The sequence below is a fragment of the Theropithecus gelada genome, chromosome 3 (genome assembly GCF_003255815.1).
Source record: "Theropithecus gelada isolate Dixy chromosome 3, Tgel_1.0, whole genome shotgun sequence".
NCBI lineage: Eukaryota > Metazoa > Chordata > Mammalia > Primates > Cercopithecidae > Theropithecus > Theropithecus gelada.
The window spans coordinates 153276815-153291756 of NC_037670.1; the positions used below are offsets into that span (position 1 = coordinate 153276815).

At 53.9% G+C, this 14942-nt stretch overlaps 2 protein-coding genes across 3 annotated transcripts in view; both read right to left on the minus strand.

The window, feature by feature from the left end:
* The window catches only part of KCP (kielin/chordin-like protein), a 33955-nt gene extending 22626 nt beyond the window's left edge, over positions 1 to 11329 (minus strand). Inside the window, exons 1-8 of one of the 2 annotated variants that reach the window (XM_025379367.1) lie at positions 11216 to 11329; positions 8738 to 8880; positions 7555 to 7744; positions 7392 to 7468; positions 6566 to 6650; positions 4359 to 4441; positions 4046 to 4139; positions 3096 to 3178 (exon numbers count right to left, since the gene is read on the minus strand). In XM_025379367.1, the coding sequence (XP_025235152.1) occupies positions 3096 to 3178; positions 4046 to 4139; positions 4359 to 4441; positions 6566 to 6650; positions 7392 to 7468; positions 7555 to 7744; positions 8738 to 8880; positions 11216 to 11297 (837 nt within the window). In that variant the 5' untranslated portion in view covers positions 11298 to 11329. Of the gene's footprint in view, positions 1 to 3095; positions 3179 to 4045; positions 4140 to 4358; positions 4442 to 4597; positions 4686 to 6565; positions 6651 to 7391; positions 7469 to 7554; positions 7745 to 8737; positions 8881 to 11215 lie in introns of both variants that reach the window. The other variant, XM_025379366.1, reaches the window with a different exon arrangement.
* Positions 11330 to 13219: 1890 nt separating this feature from the next.
* Positions 13220 to 14605, minus strand: LOC112620641 (filamin-C-like). Its single transcript, XM_025379372.1, has 3 exons — positions 14464 to 14605; positions 13589 to 13798; positions 13220 to 13470 (listed from the first exon to the last, which is right to left on the minus strand). Exons 1-3 carry the CDS (start codon positions 14546 to 14548, stop codon positions 13283 to 13285), a joined length of 483 nt encoding a protein of 160 aa, XP_025235157.1. The 5' UTR covers positions 14549 to 14605; the 3' UTR covers positions 13220 to 13282.
* Between the last annotated feature and the right edge of the window lie 337 nt (positions 14606 to 14942).

Below are 14942 nucleotides of genomic sequence, written 5' to 3' on the forward strand. Positions count from 1 at the left end.
TTTCTTATGGCTGTGTTTATATAAATGTGTTATATGTTCCAAAATTATAAGAAACTCCTATAATGCTGATATGACAGTGTATGTTATTAATAATTGTAATTGTTATGTGAAATTATTATATGCCACAAGAGTAACCAAATTTTCTTTTTATTATATGCCACAAGAGTAACCAAATTTTCTTGTCAATTGTAGCTTTTATAGTGGCTGTCCTAAAACTTTTTACCATCCACAAACAATTGTTATCTTGTTTTAACCCTCTTTAAAAGGTGGTTTTACAATCAACTATAGAACTTCAACAGGTGCACTTAGATGCAGGCTTTCTGATAACTTTGGAGACTGTGATATCAGAATAGATGAAAAAACTTTCAGAACTCTCATAGAGAGCTGAAATGTTCATGAATGTCAAACAGAAGTTAACTGCATGGACTCTGACATAATCTATTTGACTTTTTGTTCAAAACATTGCTGATCCTTTGTTTTATTTTTCATAGTAAAAAAAAACTTTTTTTGAGCTATTTACAGCTTTTGGCAATTGAGTAAAGTATACTCCTGTGAACAAAATTTGAAGCATATTTCTTTCTTTCTACCTAATTTATCCAGAATTTGGAAACTATTTGTGAGTATTCTTAATTTATGGCAATATAGCTATTTGCATGCATGCAACAAAAATCTGTTTTCTTTTGTAACAGGACACAATTGGAGAAACTGGCTATTTTACCAAGGCTTTGACTGGAATGGCATACTTTCCCTTAAGGAATCAAACTTGAGTTGTAGAGCCCATAAACGCCCCTTGGGGAAACTGGCCTCATACCTTGCCTACACAGTGCCTGTACAGGGTTTCTGACCTGTGGTAAGTAAAGAATGTCACTTTCTAACAGGCCCAGGAGCCCCAAGTTATCTTGGAACCTCAAGAGGAGAGGAATTTACTCAACTCATAGGTACAAACCCATGGCAAGGCTTGGCTCAAAAATAATCCTATCTGAGATTCTTTATGGAACAGAGTTCCATCAAAGCCAATTTCAAAGAGCTTATATAAAAAATAATTATTCTTGCCACACTTTATACAAATAATCAGGCCAAATATAATAAGGCAAATCAGTGTTACCATGATTAGTCTTTAGTAAAAATGGGAAACTGGAGAGAGAAATATTATATTTCAAGAACTATGGTATACTTGTTATTAAATTCTAGTCTTGGCAGTTGTTTTTAAGTTTGTTTTTGCAATTTAGACTGACTGCTTGTTCCTGTGACCCAACCAGAGATCTCTGGCTGCTGCAGAAAAGAAACAAAAAGGATGGGTTATGTAAAAATCTGGAGTCAATATTCTAATTCTAGGCATGTACTGGAATCATCTAGCAATCCCATATCAGCTTGGTTCCAACAGTTGTCCAGTTCATGGAAAACCTTCTAATTTAGTTTACTTGAGATAATTTCACTGATTTTGCTTTACTCTTGTGGAATATGTTTCTGTTGTACTCTTTGGGTAGGAATAAGGATAAGCTTACTCAACATTTTCTTAAATTAAACATTTATTAATCTTCCAGATATCAACTTTTGTCAGAACTCGGAGTTATGAATGGCCCTTGCCATACTGATGCTTTCTGATTAAGCACCTCTCTACCCTGAACACAAGAGAGAGAGACCCTAATAGTTAGGCAGGAATGTCATTGCCCCTATTCAGCCTGAAGAAATTACAGATGGATCTTTGTCCCTTTGCACCCCTTAGGATTAAGGGTTCTCTTATAAAAGGGAGGGGGAAAATGTCAGAGGCATGTGAACCGGAGCAACTCCATCTTAAATAGGAGCTGGGTAAAATGAGGCTGAGATCTACTGGGCTGCATTCACAGATGGTTAGGCATTCTAAGTTACAGGATGAGATAGGAGGTCGGCACAAAATATAGGTCATAAAGACCTTGCTGATAAGACAGGTTGTAGTAAAGAAGTCAGCCAAAACCCACCAAAACAAGATGGCGACGAGAGTGACCTCTGGTCGTCCTCACTGCTATACTCCCACCAGCACCATGATAGTTTACAAATGCCATGGCAATGTCAGGAAGTTACCCTACATGGTCTAAAAAGGGGAGGCATGAATAATCCCTTCTTGTTTAGCATATCATCAAGAAATAACCATAAAAATGGGCAACCAGCAGCCCTCAGGGCTGCTCTGTCTATGGAGTAGCCGTTCTTTTATTCCTCTACTTTCTTAATAAACTTGCTTTCACCTTACTCTGTAGACTTGCCCAGAATTCTTTCTTGCGCGAGTTTCAAGAACCCTCTTTTGGGGTCTGGATTGGGACCCCTTTCCTGTAACAATTGCATTGGGGTTGGGTGCCCTGTAGCCTTTGCACAGAGTCCTTAGTACTTAGCAGGCTGTCAGGAAGCTCCCATGAAACACAGCCCTCCTCAGCTGCCCACCTGGCCATCATGGCTTACATGTTCCTACCTCCCCTAGGCTATTCCTTATATCTGGGGTACCTTCCCCTCATTTTCCCTGCTCAAACCCTACTTGCCCTTTGAGGCGTAAGTAAACACTGCCCCCACCATGAAGACAAAACAGATGAAATTAAGTTTTAAAAACATATTTCATTTGACCCAATATATCCAAACTGTTATTTCAACATGTAATCAACATATAATAGATTACTATTTTACATTCCTCTATTTCATAGTAGGTCTTTGAAATCCAGCATATATTTTACACTTATGGCACATCTCATTTTGGACCTGGCCACACGTCAAGGGCTGGGTAGCCACATGTAGTAGTGGCTATAAATTGGACAGCACAGTTCTAGATGTCTCAAGTCAAACTGTGATTCTCCCGCCCTGGAGCTTTTGCTGCCCGCCATATCCTGCCCAGTCTCCTCCTCCAGCCTGTGAGCTCCTTGAGTTCATTCAGTAACCCGGGCTGAGCACCTATTGGGCTCAGAGCTGAGCACGCAGATGAGCTCTGCCCAGCCCCCAGCAGACAGTGCCTAGGTCTTCTCCACTGGGTTCCCTTTCAACACCTCTGCGAAGTATTCCATGGAATGAGGGAAAGAATACAGTGGGCCTGAGGGCAGGGAAGGGGACAGACCAGGAGCAGCCTCAGGACTCACCAGGCACTGGCAGATTCGGCAGGGGTCCCCCGGTGTGGTCCACTCTTGGCCGTGTTCCCAGTGAGAGCCACCTTCTGTGCAGCCTAGGGTTGAGGGGGTGAGCAGAGGGAGGTCTGGTAGGAGCTGGCCTAGACCCCAGCCTCAGCCTGCCCGCCCTCCTTGTCTACATGCCGTCTGAGGGCTCTCTCCTGAGCCAAGACTAGATGGGGTCAGATCTCTGCCTAGATTCCCCAGTGGCTCCCAGTGCCCCAGGCAGGGTGAGGCCTCAGCTCCTTAGCCCACCCTTTCTGGTCTTCCCTGGACAGAGCATGGCCACACCCATGTGCCCCACCTATCTCCGGCCCCTCGTCACCTCTCGCACCTTCCCAGCCAACATCACACACCCACCCTGAGTGTCAGGGCCACACCTGTGCTTGATTTCTCCCCACTTCCTGGGAGGTTCACTGCCTTCGTCAGCCCTTCACCAAGCTAACTGCTCTCTATCCTTAAGGGCCACCTGGGGACCAGCTGCCTCCAGGCCGCTTTCCCTCCTGTGCCCAGGCTGGATAGGGTCTCCTTCCTCTGAATCCGCACAGTGGCTGGTACCTGCTTCTATTCCTGCCCTTGACTGGTACAGGATTTTGCATTAGTGTTTGACTCAGTGTCACACTCTAGTGGTCATCCCTGAGGGCTGACCCCATGTCTAATGATTGGGGAGCACAAAGTAGAAAGCAAGCATTTATTAAGCAGCACAATGAGGTATGGAATATCATTATCTGCACCTTACACATGGGGAACTTGCGGTAGAGAGTCACACAAGCCCTAGATGGCAATGGCAGAATTTGAGCTCAGGCATTCCAGCTCCCCCATGGACCAAACCCACCGGAAGCCAGCAAGGTGGGTTCTGGAATTCAAGAAATGGCACGATAGCCTACCTGTGGCTCTACCAGGGAAGCGCCAGGGGCTCTCACCTTGGCAGGTCGGGCAGCAGTGCCCAGGCCTCAGGACTGGCTGTGGGCAGGGGCTGGGCGGGCACTTCAGGGACATACAGCGAGCTCGGCTCCTCTGTAATGCACCAGTGGCTGTGAGGCTTCTGATCTGGCTCCCGCAGAGGGCAGGGTGGGTGGGTGTTGGGCACCCTCAGAGAAGGGGGACACAGGGCAGAGATGGAGTGAGAGCCTAGCTGGCTCCAGCTCTTGCGAGGCATGTGAGGGGGCTGGAGGAGTGGCAGGGCAGGTATCCAGGGAGGAGCAGGGCCTAGGCCGAGGGGACAGGTGGACTCACCAGGCAGGTGCACTGCAGACAAGGGTTGGAACTGGATAGGAAGGTGCTCCCCTCCTCATAAAGCTGCCCCTCATACTCACAGCCTGTGAAGGTTGGCAGGATGACAAGTGGGTTACCAGGGAGCAGGGTGGGTGGACATCACTTGAGGGAAGGCGTGACCCCAAGTAGGTACTGGACCCTTGGGGTTGAAGGGATGGCAGGGCAGGGCAGGGCAGGACAGGGCAGGTCACCGGGCCGGCAGATGGGGCAGCACTCCCCAAGTGGGGTGCAGCTCTCCAAGCAGTTGAGCTCTGAACATGAGAACCGCTGGCACTGCATAGCCCCTGCCTGCAGGGCAGATACTGAGCCAGCCCTCCCTCCCCACACCATCCTCCCTCTTTCTGTCTATTCCACTCTCCCTCCTCGTCCCTTCCTGCTCCGTCCCTCTCCATTGCCAGAGCTGGCTTACTCTGCAGGCTTGGCAGGCTTCAGCCCTGATGCCTGGGCAGCGGCAGTAGCAGCCCTGCCTAGCCTCCATATTTGGGCTTGGCATGGCCAGGCCAGCAGTCTGCCCAGCAGCAGGGATATGGGTGGTGGCTGATTCCTTTACCTGGCAGGTGTGGATGACACAGGGCTCTGGATGCCATGCTTCCCCAGCCCCGTGGCCCCAGGGCAGCCTGGATAACCAGGCCCTGGCCCACAAGTAAGAGACCCAAAGGACTGGGTGCCACATTAAAGGGACACCATTCACATGACAGACATCAGCGATTTTAATATTTACTACACCTTTCCAGCAGATGGCAGTAAAGTGTCAGACAGGCACATCATCGGCACGGTTCCATTATTTTACAACAGATGGAAGTAGTGTCTTGAGGAAAGGATGCCTTTTAAAATTTCACCAAAGACATTATATAGGCTAGCGGTGGCCCTGAGGCACCACGTGCCCTGAAGAGACAGAGTGTGTGTGTGTCTTTTCTTTGTGTGTCTTTTCTTTGAGATTCATAAACCCTCAAGATTTTAGTCCTCTTCTCCAGCCAACACCCCAGGCTGCATTTCCAGACCCAACGGGTCTGAGTCCCTGTCCCACCTTTCTTACTACCAGCTGAGACCCCTCTCTTGGTGGGGCTGCCAGACAAAATACAGGATGCCCAGTAAAATTTGAATTTCAGATTAATAAAATGTCATTTTTAGTATAAGAATATCCCAAATATTGAATACGATATACCTGTACTAAAAACTGACATGCTGTTTATTGAAATTCAGATTTAACAAAGCATTCTAGACTTTCATTTGCTAAATCTGGCAACCCTATCCCCCTATGAGCCAGTAACACCCCTCTGCATAGCCATGACCTCCTCTTCCTCCCAGCTCTCTTCATGTCCCCGGCACCACTGCTATCCTAGTGTCCCAAACTCAGCCTCCACTATTCCAAGGGACCCAGCCAGTCACAGACTCCTGCCCGTCCTTTAGAAACACCCCCCTTTCTCCAGCCCACGGGATCCCTGGCTCCATGCCTACACAACTGCTGTCACAGCCCTGATTCCTCCATCTGCATCCAGCCCCCACCAGGTGAATATTCCTCAAGCGCCCCCTTGACCATGCCACACGCTGCTTCAGCCTTCAATGCCCCCCACTGCCCATAGAAGAAAGTCCTAATTGCAAGGCTTCCAGCAGCCTGTTCCCATGGCCTTCCCACATGGACCTTCTGCAACCCACCTCTCTCCACCCTGTCCTTGTGCACGGAGGACCCTCACATACTCCCTCTCCTTCAGGTGGAAACCCACTTTCCCATGAAGACCCAGCTCAAAGGACCCATTGTCTGGAAAGGTCCCCTGACTGCCCAGCCTGGACGGGCTTCTGCTGCCTCCTGTGCCCTCCTCTGGCAAAGCACACACTGCAGCCTTCTACACCTCCTCTTAATCTGCTCATTGGGTCTTACATCTTGTGGTAGCTTGGCTATGAGCTTATCTTCTCAACTAGATTGGAGGCTCCCTGAGAACAGGAAAAAGATTTTGTGCCTGTTTTCCTATGGTCTCTGGCTCAGTCCCAGGCCAGAGCCAGTATTTGCTGACTTGTGCATGGGTTCTGCACTCCCCTGGCTACTGTCAGAGTGACAGGACAGGCACCCCTGGGCATGTCCCAGACTCGTTGACCCTCAGGTGGCAGGTTGTGGCTGTGGGCCACAGAAGGCATGCAGGAGGTGGAGCTGAGGCTGGCAGGAGGCTGACCTGGCTCACAGTGCGGGCAGCATGCTCCTGGCTCAGGGCAGGGTCCTCTTGGACATGGCTTCGGGGTGCAGCTGATGGTCCCTTCCTGTGGGAGCAGACTGAGGTGGCTGCACAGGCCTCAGAACCCCAGAGCACAGGGCCTCTGGAAGCAAAACCTCAGCCCAGGCTGGGACATGTCAGAGGGGCAACAGGATGAGTTGGCTCTGAGGATGTGGGCTACCCTCTCTGTAAAGGCAGAAAAGAGACATCCCGCCCCCACTCCCATTGTCTCCTGATGCTCTTAACCCTGGGAAACCATCTGTTCCAGGTGCCAGCAAATTCCCCAGAGAGGGGAGATCCTAGGAAGAAGACCGAAGACTTTCTCAGTGGAGGAAAGAGGAAGGAAAGACTGGGGGAAGGTGGATGTAGAGCCTGGTGAGGGAGAACAGGCAGGAGAGGGGGTTCCGAGGTAGAAGATGGGCAGTGGAAGAGTGGGAGGTGACATAGGAGGACAAGCAACTATTAACTTGGTGCAAAAGTAATTGCGGTTTTTTGGCCATTAAAAGTCATGTCAAAAACCGCAATTACTTTTACACCAACCTAATACATTCTCTGCCCTCCACGCCGCTGTTGGCCAGGTCTGAATTGAGTGGCTTGAGGGCCCCCCAGTGTCCATGGGTGTTGAGCTCCTTTTCCTACTTGAAATCAACTGAAAGCCACCGTGGCAATGTGTGGGAGTGGCAGGCAGAGCCCATTATGCGACATCTGGAGTGCCACATTGTAGTGACAGGTAGCTGAAGAGAGGCAGAAAGGTGAGGGACATCCCAGGTGGGTCCTGGGAGCTCACCAGACAGCGGCAGGTGGTGCAGGCGTCTGGGGAGAAGGTCTCCCCGTTGCCGTAGGTCTGGCCATTCTGGCTGCAGCCTGAGGAGACAGCAGTGTCACTCAAGCACCCCATGCCATCTGCAGGCCGTTAGGTGGCCCCGGTGAGCGGATAGGGTGGCACTTACCCCTGCAATGGGGCAGGTGGGCTTGGGGGCCACAGTGAGCGGTCCCATCCTGGCAGACGCAGGCTGTGCAGGGGTCAGGCTCCCAGCGCGCCCCCTCGGGCCAGGCACGCCCCAGCCCCCAGCACTGGGGAGATGCAGGGTGGCACTCACAGGACTCCAGCCGCCTCACCCTCATCTGCAGGTCCTTATTCTGGAGGAAGGAGATGGAATAGCAGGCACTGGCTCAGTGTCCCCACCATCTCCAGCAGAGATGAGGGGTGTGAAAATGAGGCAGGATGAGAAAGAAGTTTGCCAGTTCCAGAGCAGAGATGGGTCCCCCTCAGTCAGCATCCAGCTCAAACGATCACCGTTCTCAGGGGAGCATGAGCCCCATTCTCTTCTTTGGGCAAAATGGGGACCCAACCTTTGCCCCAAGAATTAAAGACATCTTTACCCATCCAAAATATTTCTTGATGATGCCTTATGCAGAGCACATTCCATGACATTTCCCAAATACATGGAACAGCATGAAACGTGAACTGACAAAACAAATAGCCTGCAGGTTCTTCATTTGTATGAAAGAATAAATGTTAAGAACTGTTCAGGCCGGGCATGGTGGCTCACGCCTATAATCCCAGCATTTGGGGAGGTTGAGGCAGGCAGATCACCTGAGGCCAGGAGTTCGAGATCAGCCTGGCCAACATGGTGAAATCCTATCTCTACTAAAAATACAAAAATTAGCCGGCATGGTGGTACACACTTGCAGTCCCAACTACTCAGGAGGCTGAAGCACAAAAATCACTAGAACCCAGGAGGCAGAAGTTGCAGGGAGCTGAGATCGTGCCACTGCACTCCAGCCTGGGTGACAGATGGCGACTCCATCTCACAAGAAAGAAAGAAAGAAAGAAAGAAAGAAAGAAAGAAAGAAAGAAAGAAAGAAAGAAAGAAAGAAAGAGAGAGAAAGAAAGAGAGAGAGAGAGAAAGGAAAGAAGGAAGGAAGGAAGGAAGGAAGGAAGGAAGGAAGAAAGGAAGGAAAGAGAAAAGAAAAGAAGGAAGGAAATTGTTCAGATAAGAGCCTTTCCTTTCCATGTGCAATGAAAGAAAGCTCTATTTTAGGAACCCCCCTCCAAGGCGAACTTTTCCCTCCTTCCCATTATGAGAAGCCCTCCCCATTCAATCCACACCAGCCCTGTCTCCATGGTACCTGTTCTCTGAGCTCCACCACTGCAGCCTCCAGCCGCCCCAGCCACTCTCGCAGGGGGAGCCACTGCTCCTGGGGGTCCCCAGCAGGGGCTGAGGAGTGGACAGGTGTCTGCTGCCCAGGGGGCTCCTTGGGGACAGTCCCACCTGAAGGGCACAAGAATCCCATGTGGGCCTGAGGGTGAGGGGCTGGCCTGGCCACATTTCCTGGGTCCTGTCTTTTGACCCACAGGGGAAGGGGGTCATCCTGTGCACCCCGCTCTGTCCACTTGCCCGCCCACCATCCAGGGAAGGAGATGTGGTCTGTGAGGGTTGGGGAGTGAAAGCTGGAGGCGAGGGCATGGAAGAAGGGGAAGGAAGTTCTGAGTGGACAAATGTGGCCCAGACCAGCTTCTCCTGCTTGTCTGGGTGAGCCACAGGCCCCCCGACCCACCAGGGGACACAGAGCAGTCTCTGGAGCAGGGCTGCCCTGCAGCCTGCCCCGGCTGATGTCCGCAGCCATGGTGAGCATGTCAGGATCATCCCGCCTCTCTTGGGCCAGGGGCTTGGCCAGGGATGGTTGGGAAGCTGACATGTCATGCTGGGAGGGCCTGGAAGCCAGCACAGGCTGAAACGCAGGGGAGGGCCACAGACATGCGCCAGGTGGAGCTGCTTTCAGGGGCCTGGGGTCTGGCTGGGAGTCTTTTCAGGGAGAACACGAGCAGCTCCCATCCCCTGACTCTCTGTCTACACCTGTCAGAAAAGCCATCACTTTTGGAGAAAGTGCTGAGGGAAGGACAACTGCTCCCCCTGCTCCTGCTCTCAACCCTGAGCACAGTTTTCCAGGCTTGTGACAGGGGGTTCTGGGGGCCCCCACATTGGGTGTGGTGGGCTCCAAAAGTGGGACTTGGCTGCATTTCCTGAAGGGTTTGAGAAAGGTGCTGGCAAGGCCTCCACTAGCTTTGAACACAACAGATCCAGTGAAGGCAGCCTGTCCCTGATTCTAGAAGACACTATGTCCAGGAAAGGGGGACAGGGCACCTCTGAGCTCTGGCCTGGGGTTGGGGATGGTCACTTTCACCTTTTCACTTTGATCCTTCTCCTGCAGCCAGGAAAGTAAAGGCAGGAGGGGAGGAGGCAGACATGGGTCCCTCCTCCAGGCAGGGATTGGCAGGGAAGTGGAGGGTCTGGAGCGGGATGCAACAGGAACAGAGAGAGGAGGAGGGAGAGGGCTGGGTCTTTCCCACCATGGCAGCTCATTAGTGAGGCCAGGCCTGGAGTGGCTTAAAAGGGTTTCTCACAGACACTAGGCCTGTGAGATAGGGGAACAATGTCACTCACTGTCACCATCAAAGGCGGAGGGGATTCTAGGTTAAAATTGAACTTGCTTTGCCCCAAGTTCCCTGGCTTGGTTAATGCCATCCCACTTACTCAGTTACTTAAGGCAGAAAGCTGGGGCTCAGCTCCCCTATTTTATTGTCTGAGTTGTCCCCTAATCCATCCCCCGCTTCTCCTCTCTCCACCTTCTCCATTCAGAAGGCAAAGCCCTGTCCCTGCCTCCATCTGCGTTCCTTCTCTCCACTCGACCTTTCTGAATCACACAGCTGAAGTCTCCCAGGAGTAAGTCCCGCTGGAACGGATCACAAGCACCGCCCACCTTTCCAGCCCCGCTACTGCCCGCTCATAAAAGGGATTCTAACTCCGACCCCGCACCCTGGGCAGATGCTGGCCCCCAAACCCCAGGTACCCTTTCCCATCTCCATCCCTGTACTGGGCATCCTGTCACCCGGAATGGCACTCGGTCTCAGTCCTTCCCAAGCACACAGAGGGCGGCCACGAAGGGCGTGTCAGCATCTGAAACCTTCTACCCAATCTGGACTCCCGTGGGACCTCACCCTGCTGCCCAGGGCCCCTCCTCCCAGGCCCCTCTTCCAGCTCTGCTTAAGCAGGCAGGCAGAAGGAGTCCGGGAGAAGCTGGATCCTCTGGTACCCCTAGGTGAAGCTAGGGCCAGCCTTGCCTGGAGAGACCTGCAGAAAGAGCTCCGAGTGGCAAAAACCTGACTGGTCCACAAGGAACTGTACCGGGCTCCCCTCTCAGCCTCCCCTGGCCCCCTGCCGGCCCCGAGCCCTCCATTCCCGCTTGTCCCGCTCCAGGGAGGGCCAGACACAGACTCAAAGTCAGCTTCCACAGAGGGCCTGCTTTCTCCCCCTCCTTCGTCAAGACAAATAATTAACTTCAGACTCCCAGATGCCAGGGCAGCCGCGCTCTCTCCCGCCGCCGGCTGCAGGAACCCCCCGCTCCTGAACCCCCTGCTTTGGCCGCGGTCTTCCCAACCCTGCTCGCTCCCCCGACGGGGAGGACCGGGCTGGCCAGGGAGGCGTGTGAACTTCAGGCAGGGCTAAGAGAAGCAGCCCCCGGCCCCGCTCGGCCCCCTCAGGCCGGGCTGATAGGAGGCAGGGGGCGCACCTGGCCGGACCCCAGGTCTCCCGCGCCTGGACTCACCTCCCGCGCCCGCGCCCACGGCCAGCGCCAGGCCCCCGAGCTGCAGGAGAAGGGACAGCGCAGCGGCCCCGGCCCCGGCCATGCTAGCTCCGCCTCGCTTGCCGTCTGTCGTCGCGGCTCAGCAGGCGCTGGGGGAGGCGGGGTGGGGACACACAGGCCGCTCCCACCCAGGCTTTGTTCAGGGAGGGCTCAAACCCCCACCGCGCGCGCCTTTCCCATGGATACCTCCACCCTCCCCGGCCCCGGCCGGTCCTGACCCCAGAGAGCAGCTCCAGCTCGCAGGAAGCCCAACGTGGGTACAGGCCCTGTCTCCGCTTAAGATCCAGGAGGAGACTCCGAAAAGAAAATAAACCCAAGTCCACCCCTCTGGGGCTCCTGGACAGTCTCCCTGCCCCTTTAAGTTACTCCATCGCCTGGAGTTTCCAGATGGATTTTTCCTCTCTCTCACAAGTTTACAGAAGAAGCAGACTGAGCTGGGTTTAAATCCCTGCTCAGCCAATTCCATGTGGATTTAGACCACCAACTTCTCTGCGCCTCAATTTCCCTATCTGTAAACTGGGAATCACCACATCTACTTTATAGACTTGAGTAACCATTAAGTGAGATTATATAAGAATTTAGAGTTGGTAGACACATGGTAAATGCTCAGTAAATAACAAATAATAACAATAAGTAGTCCTCATCTCTGAAATCATGGACATGACCAGTGTATTCCTCTCTCCACCTATAAGTTTCTTTCCTGGACTCCACTCAACACCCCTTCCCACTCCAGTAGTCTCAGGCTTGGCCCCAAATGCCAAGGCCACCCTTCACTGGCTGGTCTCAGCCCCATTCCCACGCCTGAGCTCAGGCCTGGCTGTGGGGTGAGCCTGGGTAGGGGGCAGGGCTGGGCCCTGGGCTCAGCAGGCGGAGGGGGCCAAAGGGAGGAAGTGAGGACAGCCGTCCCTGTGGGCCCACAGGGCTGGGAAACTCCTCCTTGCAGCTGGGAAGCAGAAGGTTGGGTCTCGCAGGCGAAGCTCACAGGCAAAAAGGGACATTGAGGGCGGAGCTGTGAACCCTTCCAAAGCTCTCCCTCCCTGCCATAAAGACCAGAAGTCAGAAGCTACCCCTCCCCCTAGCCCAGGAAGGGACTGAGGTCTTCCCAGCCCACTCTCCACAGAGCTTAAAGCTTCAGTAAGGAGAGGGCAGCTTCTCTGCCCCAGGGTCTGGGCCCCTAGTGGGCCTGAGCCTTTGCCACAGGCGGCGGGGAGGCTGTAACGCCACTGTAAGACCTGGCCTCAGTGCCTGGATCTGGGGTCACAGAGGAAAGCCAGGGCCAGCCGGCCAGAAGAGGAACAAGGAAGCGGCAGCGCTATTCCTGGCAGGTTTAAGGAAAGTGGCTTCCTGGCAGGTTTAAGGAAAGTGGCTTTGTTAACTGGGTGCCTCTGGAAGGCAAGTCCTGCAGAGGGCTAGGTAGTGGGACGGTTCAGAGCACAGACTCCGGCAGAGTTGCCACGGCACATCCTGGAGCTCACACTTTCTGCTCTGGGGCCTCTGGCAGGTCACTTCACTTTTGGTGGCTGATTTTTCTGAGCTGTGACTGGAGTTCTAACAGCACCCACTTCATGGAGTGTTTGTAAGGGTTAGTACCGCATGGTGCCTGGCACAGAGGTATGAGCACTTATTACTTCCCTTATGAAGAATGGGGGCACCTCCATCCCCATTTTACAGAAAGGAATCAGGGAGAATCAGGGTGAGCAGCTCTAAACCACACTGGGAAGATGTACAGGGCTTCCCTGGCCCCACAGCCCCCTTCCAGTCCCTCATGTCCCAGCCTCTGCCCCTGAGCCTGGCCCCAGTCTGCCCTCATGTCATGTTCCTGGGGAGGGACACTGTCCTGACACAGACAAGGTCCTCCAACCCCAGGGGCACAGTGGGGTGAGGAGGCTGTGACTTTACTTCATCCCCAAGGCAGGTGTTTGTAGTGTGTGATTCTGTGCGTGTGTCTGGGTGTGGCACGTGTGTGTGTGTGTGTAATGTGTGTTTGGCCGGAGGTGGGGGCTGAGGCTGGGGAGGCACTTTTGGCATTCAAGGGACCTTGACTTTGAAGGGGCTTCCAGGGACACTTTCGTCACCCCACTTGACGATGAGGATGTAGTCCCCTTTCTCCTTGACGGTGTAGGTGACATTGTACACCCGGTTCCCCATGTGCTTCACGTACACCTCCTCACAGGGGGTCTTGGGGCCATGCACGCCCACCATCATCATGTTGGTGCCTGGAGAGGGAGGCAGAGGGACGGGCTCACACCAGGGAGTCCCCTACTGTGACCCACATCCTGCTCCCTGATGGCCTCTTGCTCGCACCCCGGGAGACACCCTCCCCCTGCCACCTGCCTGCTTTGCTGCAGTCCACGGTGAAGGAGTTCTTCTGGCCCATGAAGCCCTGGGACAGCCCAGGGCCCCGAGTCACCACCTTGCTGGCATCCGAGGAGAACTTGGGGATGGAGCTGTAGCTGGAGCCCCGGCTTGAGGAAGACTTGGTCACAGTCTCCACCAGAACGGTGGATGTTTCGTGAAGGCTGTGGCCTCCGGACAGCCTCGGACCTGAGGGGTGGGTGGAGGGGGCACAAACCTGGTCAGGAGGGCTTCCTGTTCTTCCCCAGGCAGGGGACCCTCGGCCAGCACTGCCACCCTGTGGGACTCACTGCCTGCATTTGCGGCTCCCCTCAAATTCCTCCAAGGGCCACTCTAGGAGCACAGCCCCATTCCCAGCCAGGGCCCTGAGCTGCCAGCTCCAACTGGTGCTCCACCCCAGGGCTGGGGCCTCAGATGCTGTGACCCTCACCCTTGCAGGCTTTGGGAACTCAGGCTAACTCACAGGGTAAGAGTCACTTTACAAAGGAACACCCACCCAACTCATCCTACAGACAGCCTCAAGAGGGGAGCTTGCTCAATACTGACTGTGTCTTCTTGGAGCCGAGGAATATGGGAAGCCAGGAGGGAAGAAAGTGATGCTAGAGCCTGAGGAGCCAGCGCAGGCCAGAGCTGAAGGAGTGAGGGGCCGCGATGGAGAGGAAGAATGGGACTTTTACACCATCATGCCTGACTCCACAGAATGTGTGCTGTGTAGAGCCAGGCCCACCTCTAGCCCTGGTAAACTGACCATGGTGTCTGGGGTCAGACTATGGTCTGGATGTGCGTGGCCACCGGAGCCCTCCAGGCTGGGCTGGGCTGCAGGTTGGATGGGCCTCCCCGAAGCCAGCACTTACCGGTGACCTTGGCCTTGAAGGGGCTGCCCACGATGTGCTGGGGGCCACCGTACTTGATGGCAATGAGGTAGTTGCCAGGGGCCATGGGAGTGTAAGTGACCACGTGGCCCTCAGGACACTCCCGACACTCCAGCTGCACCTTGGAGGGGCCATCAATGGTGACAGACAAGGCCTCCGAGCCGGCGTTCAGGGTGTTCACGATGAACTCTGATGACACACCTAGAGGCCAGAGGTAGCAAGGCTGAGGGCAGGAAGGGCTTGTGGCCCAAGAGGGGCTGGGCTCCAGTTCCCTCGGCAGCCTCTGTGGGAAGCTGCCACCTCCCCATGCCCAGCCTGGCCCCTGCCTGCCAGCCCAGCCTGGGGACAGGAGGAACCAGGGTCCAGTGTGCAATCCTCAGTGCATACCTGCTCTGAGGGGCACTAGCCTAGCTGTGCTGGGTACCAGGAAAATGAGAGATGATGTGCACTGTCCTGGCTGA

What these genes read in the sequence shown, in the direction of transcription:
- LOC112620641 (XM_025379372.1), bottom strand. Translation starts at nt 14,548, where the DNA reads ATGGCCCCTGGCAACTACCTCATTGCCATCAAGTACGGTGGCCCCCAG. An exon ending in CTTCAAGGCCAAGGTCACCG is followed by an intron (nt 13,799 to 14,463) that starts GTAAGTGCTGGC and finishes CCCACCCCTCAG; the next exon opens with GTCCGAGGCTGTCCGGAGGC. An exon ending in CGTGGACTGCAGCAAAGCAG is followed by an intron (nt 13,471 to 13,588) that starts GCAGGTGGCAGG and finishes CTCCCTCTCCAG; the next exon opens with GCACCAACATGATGATGGTG.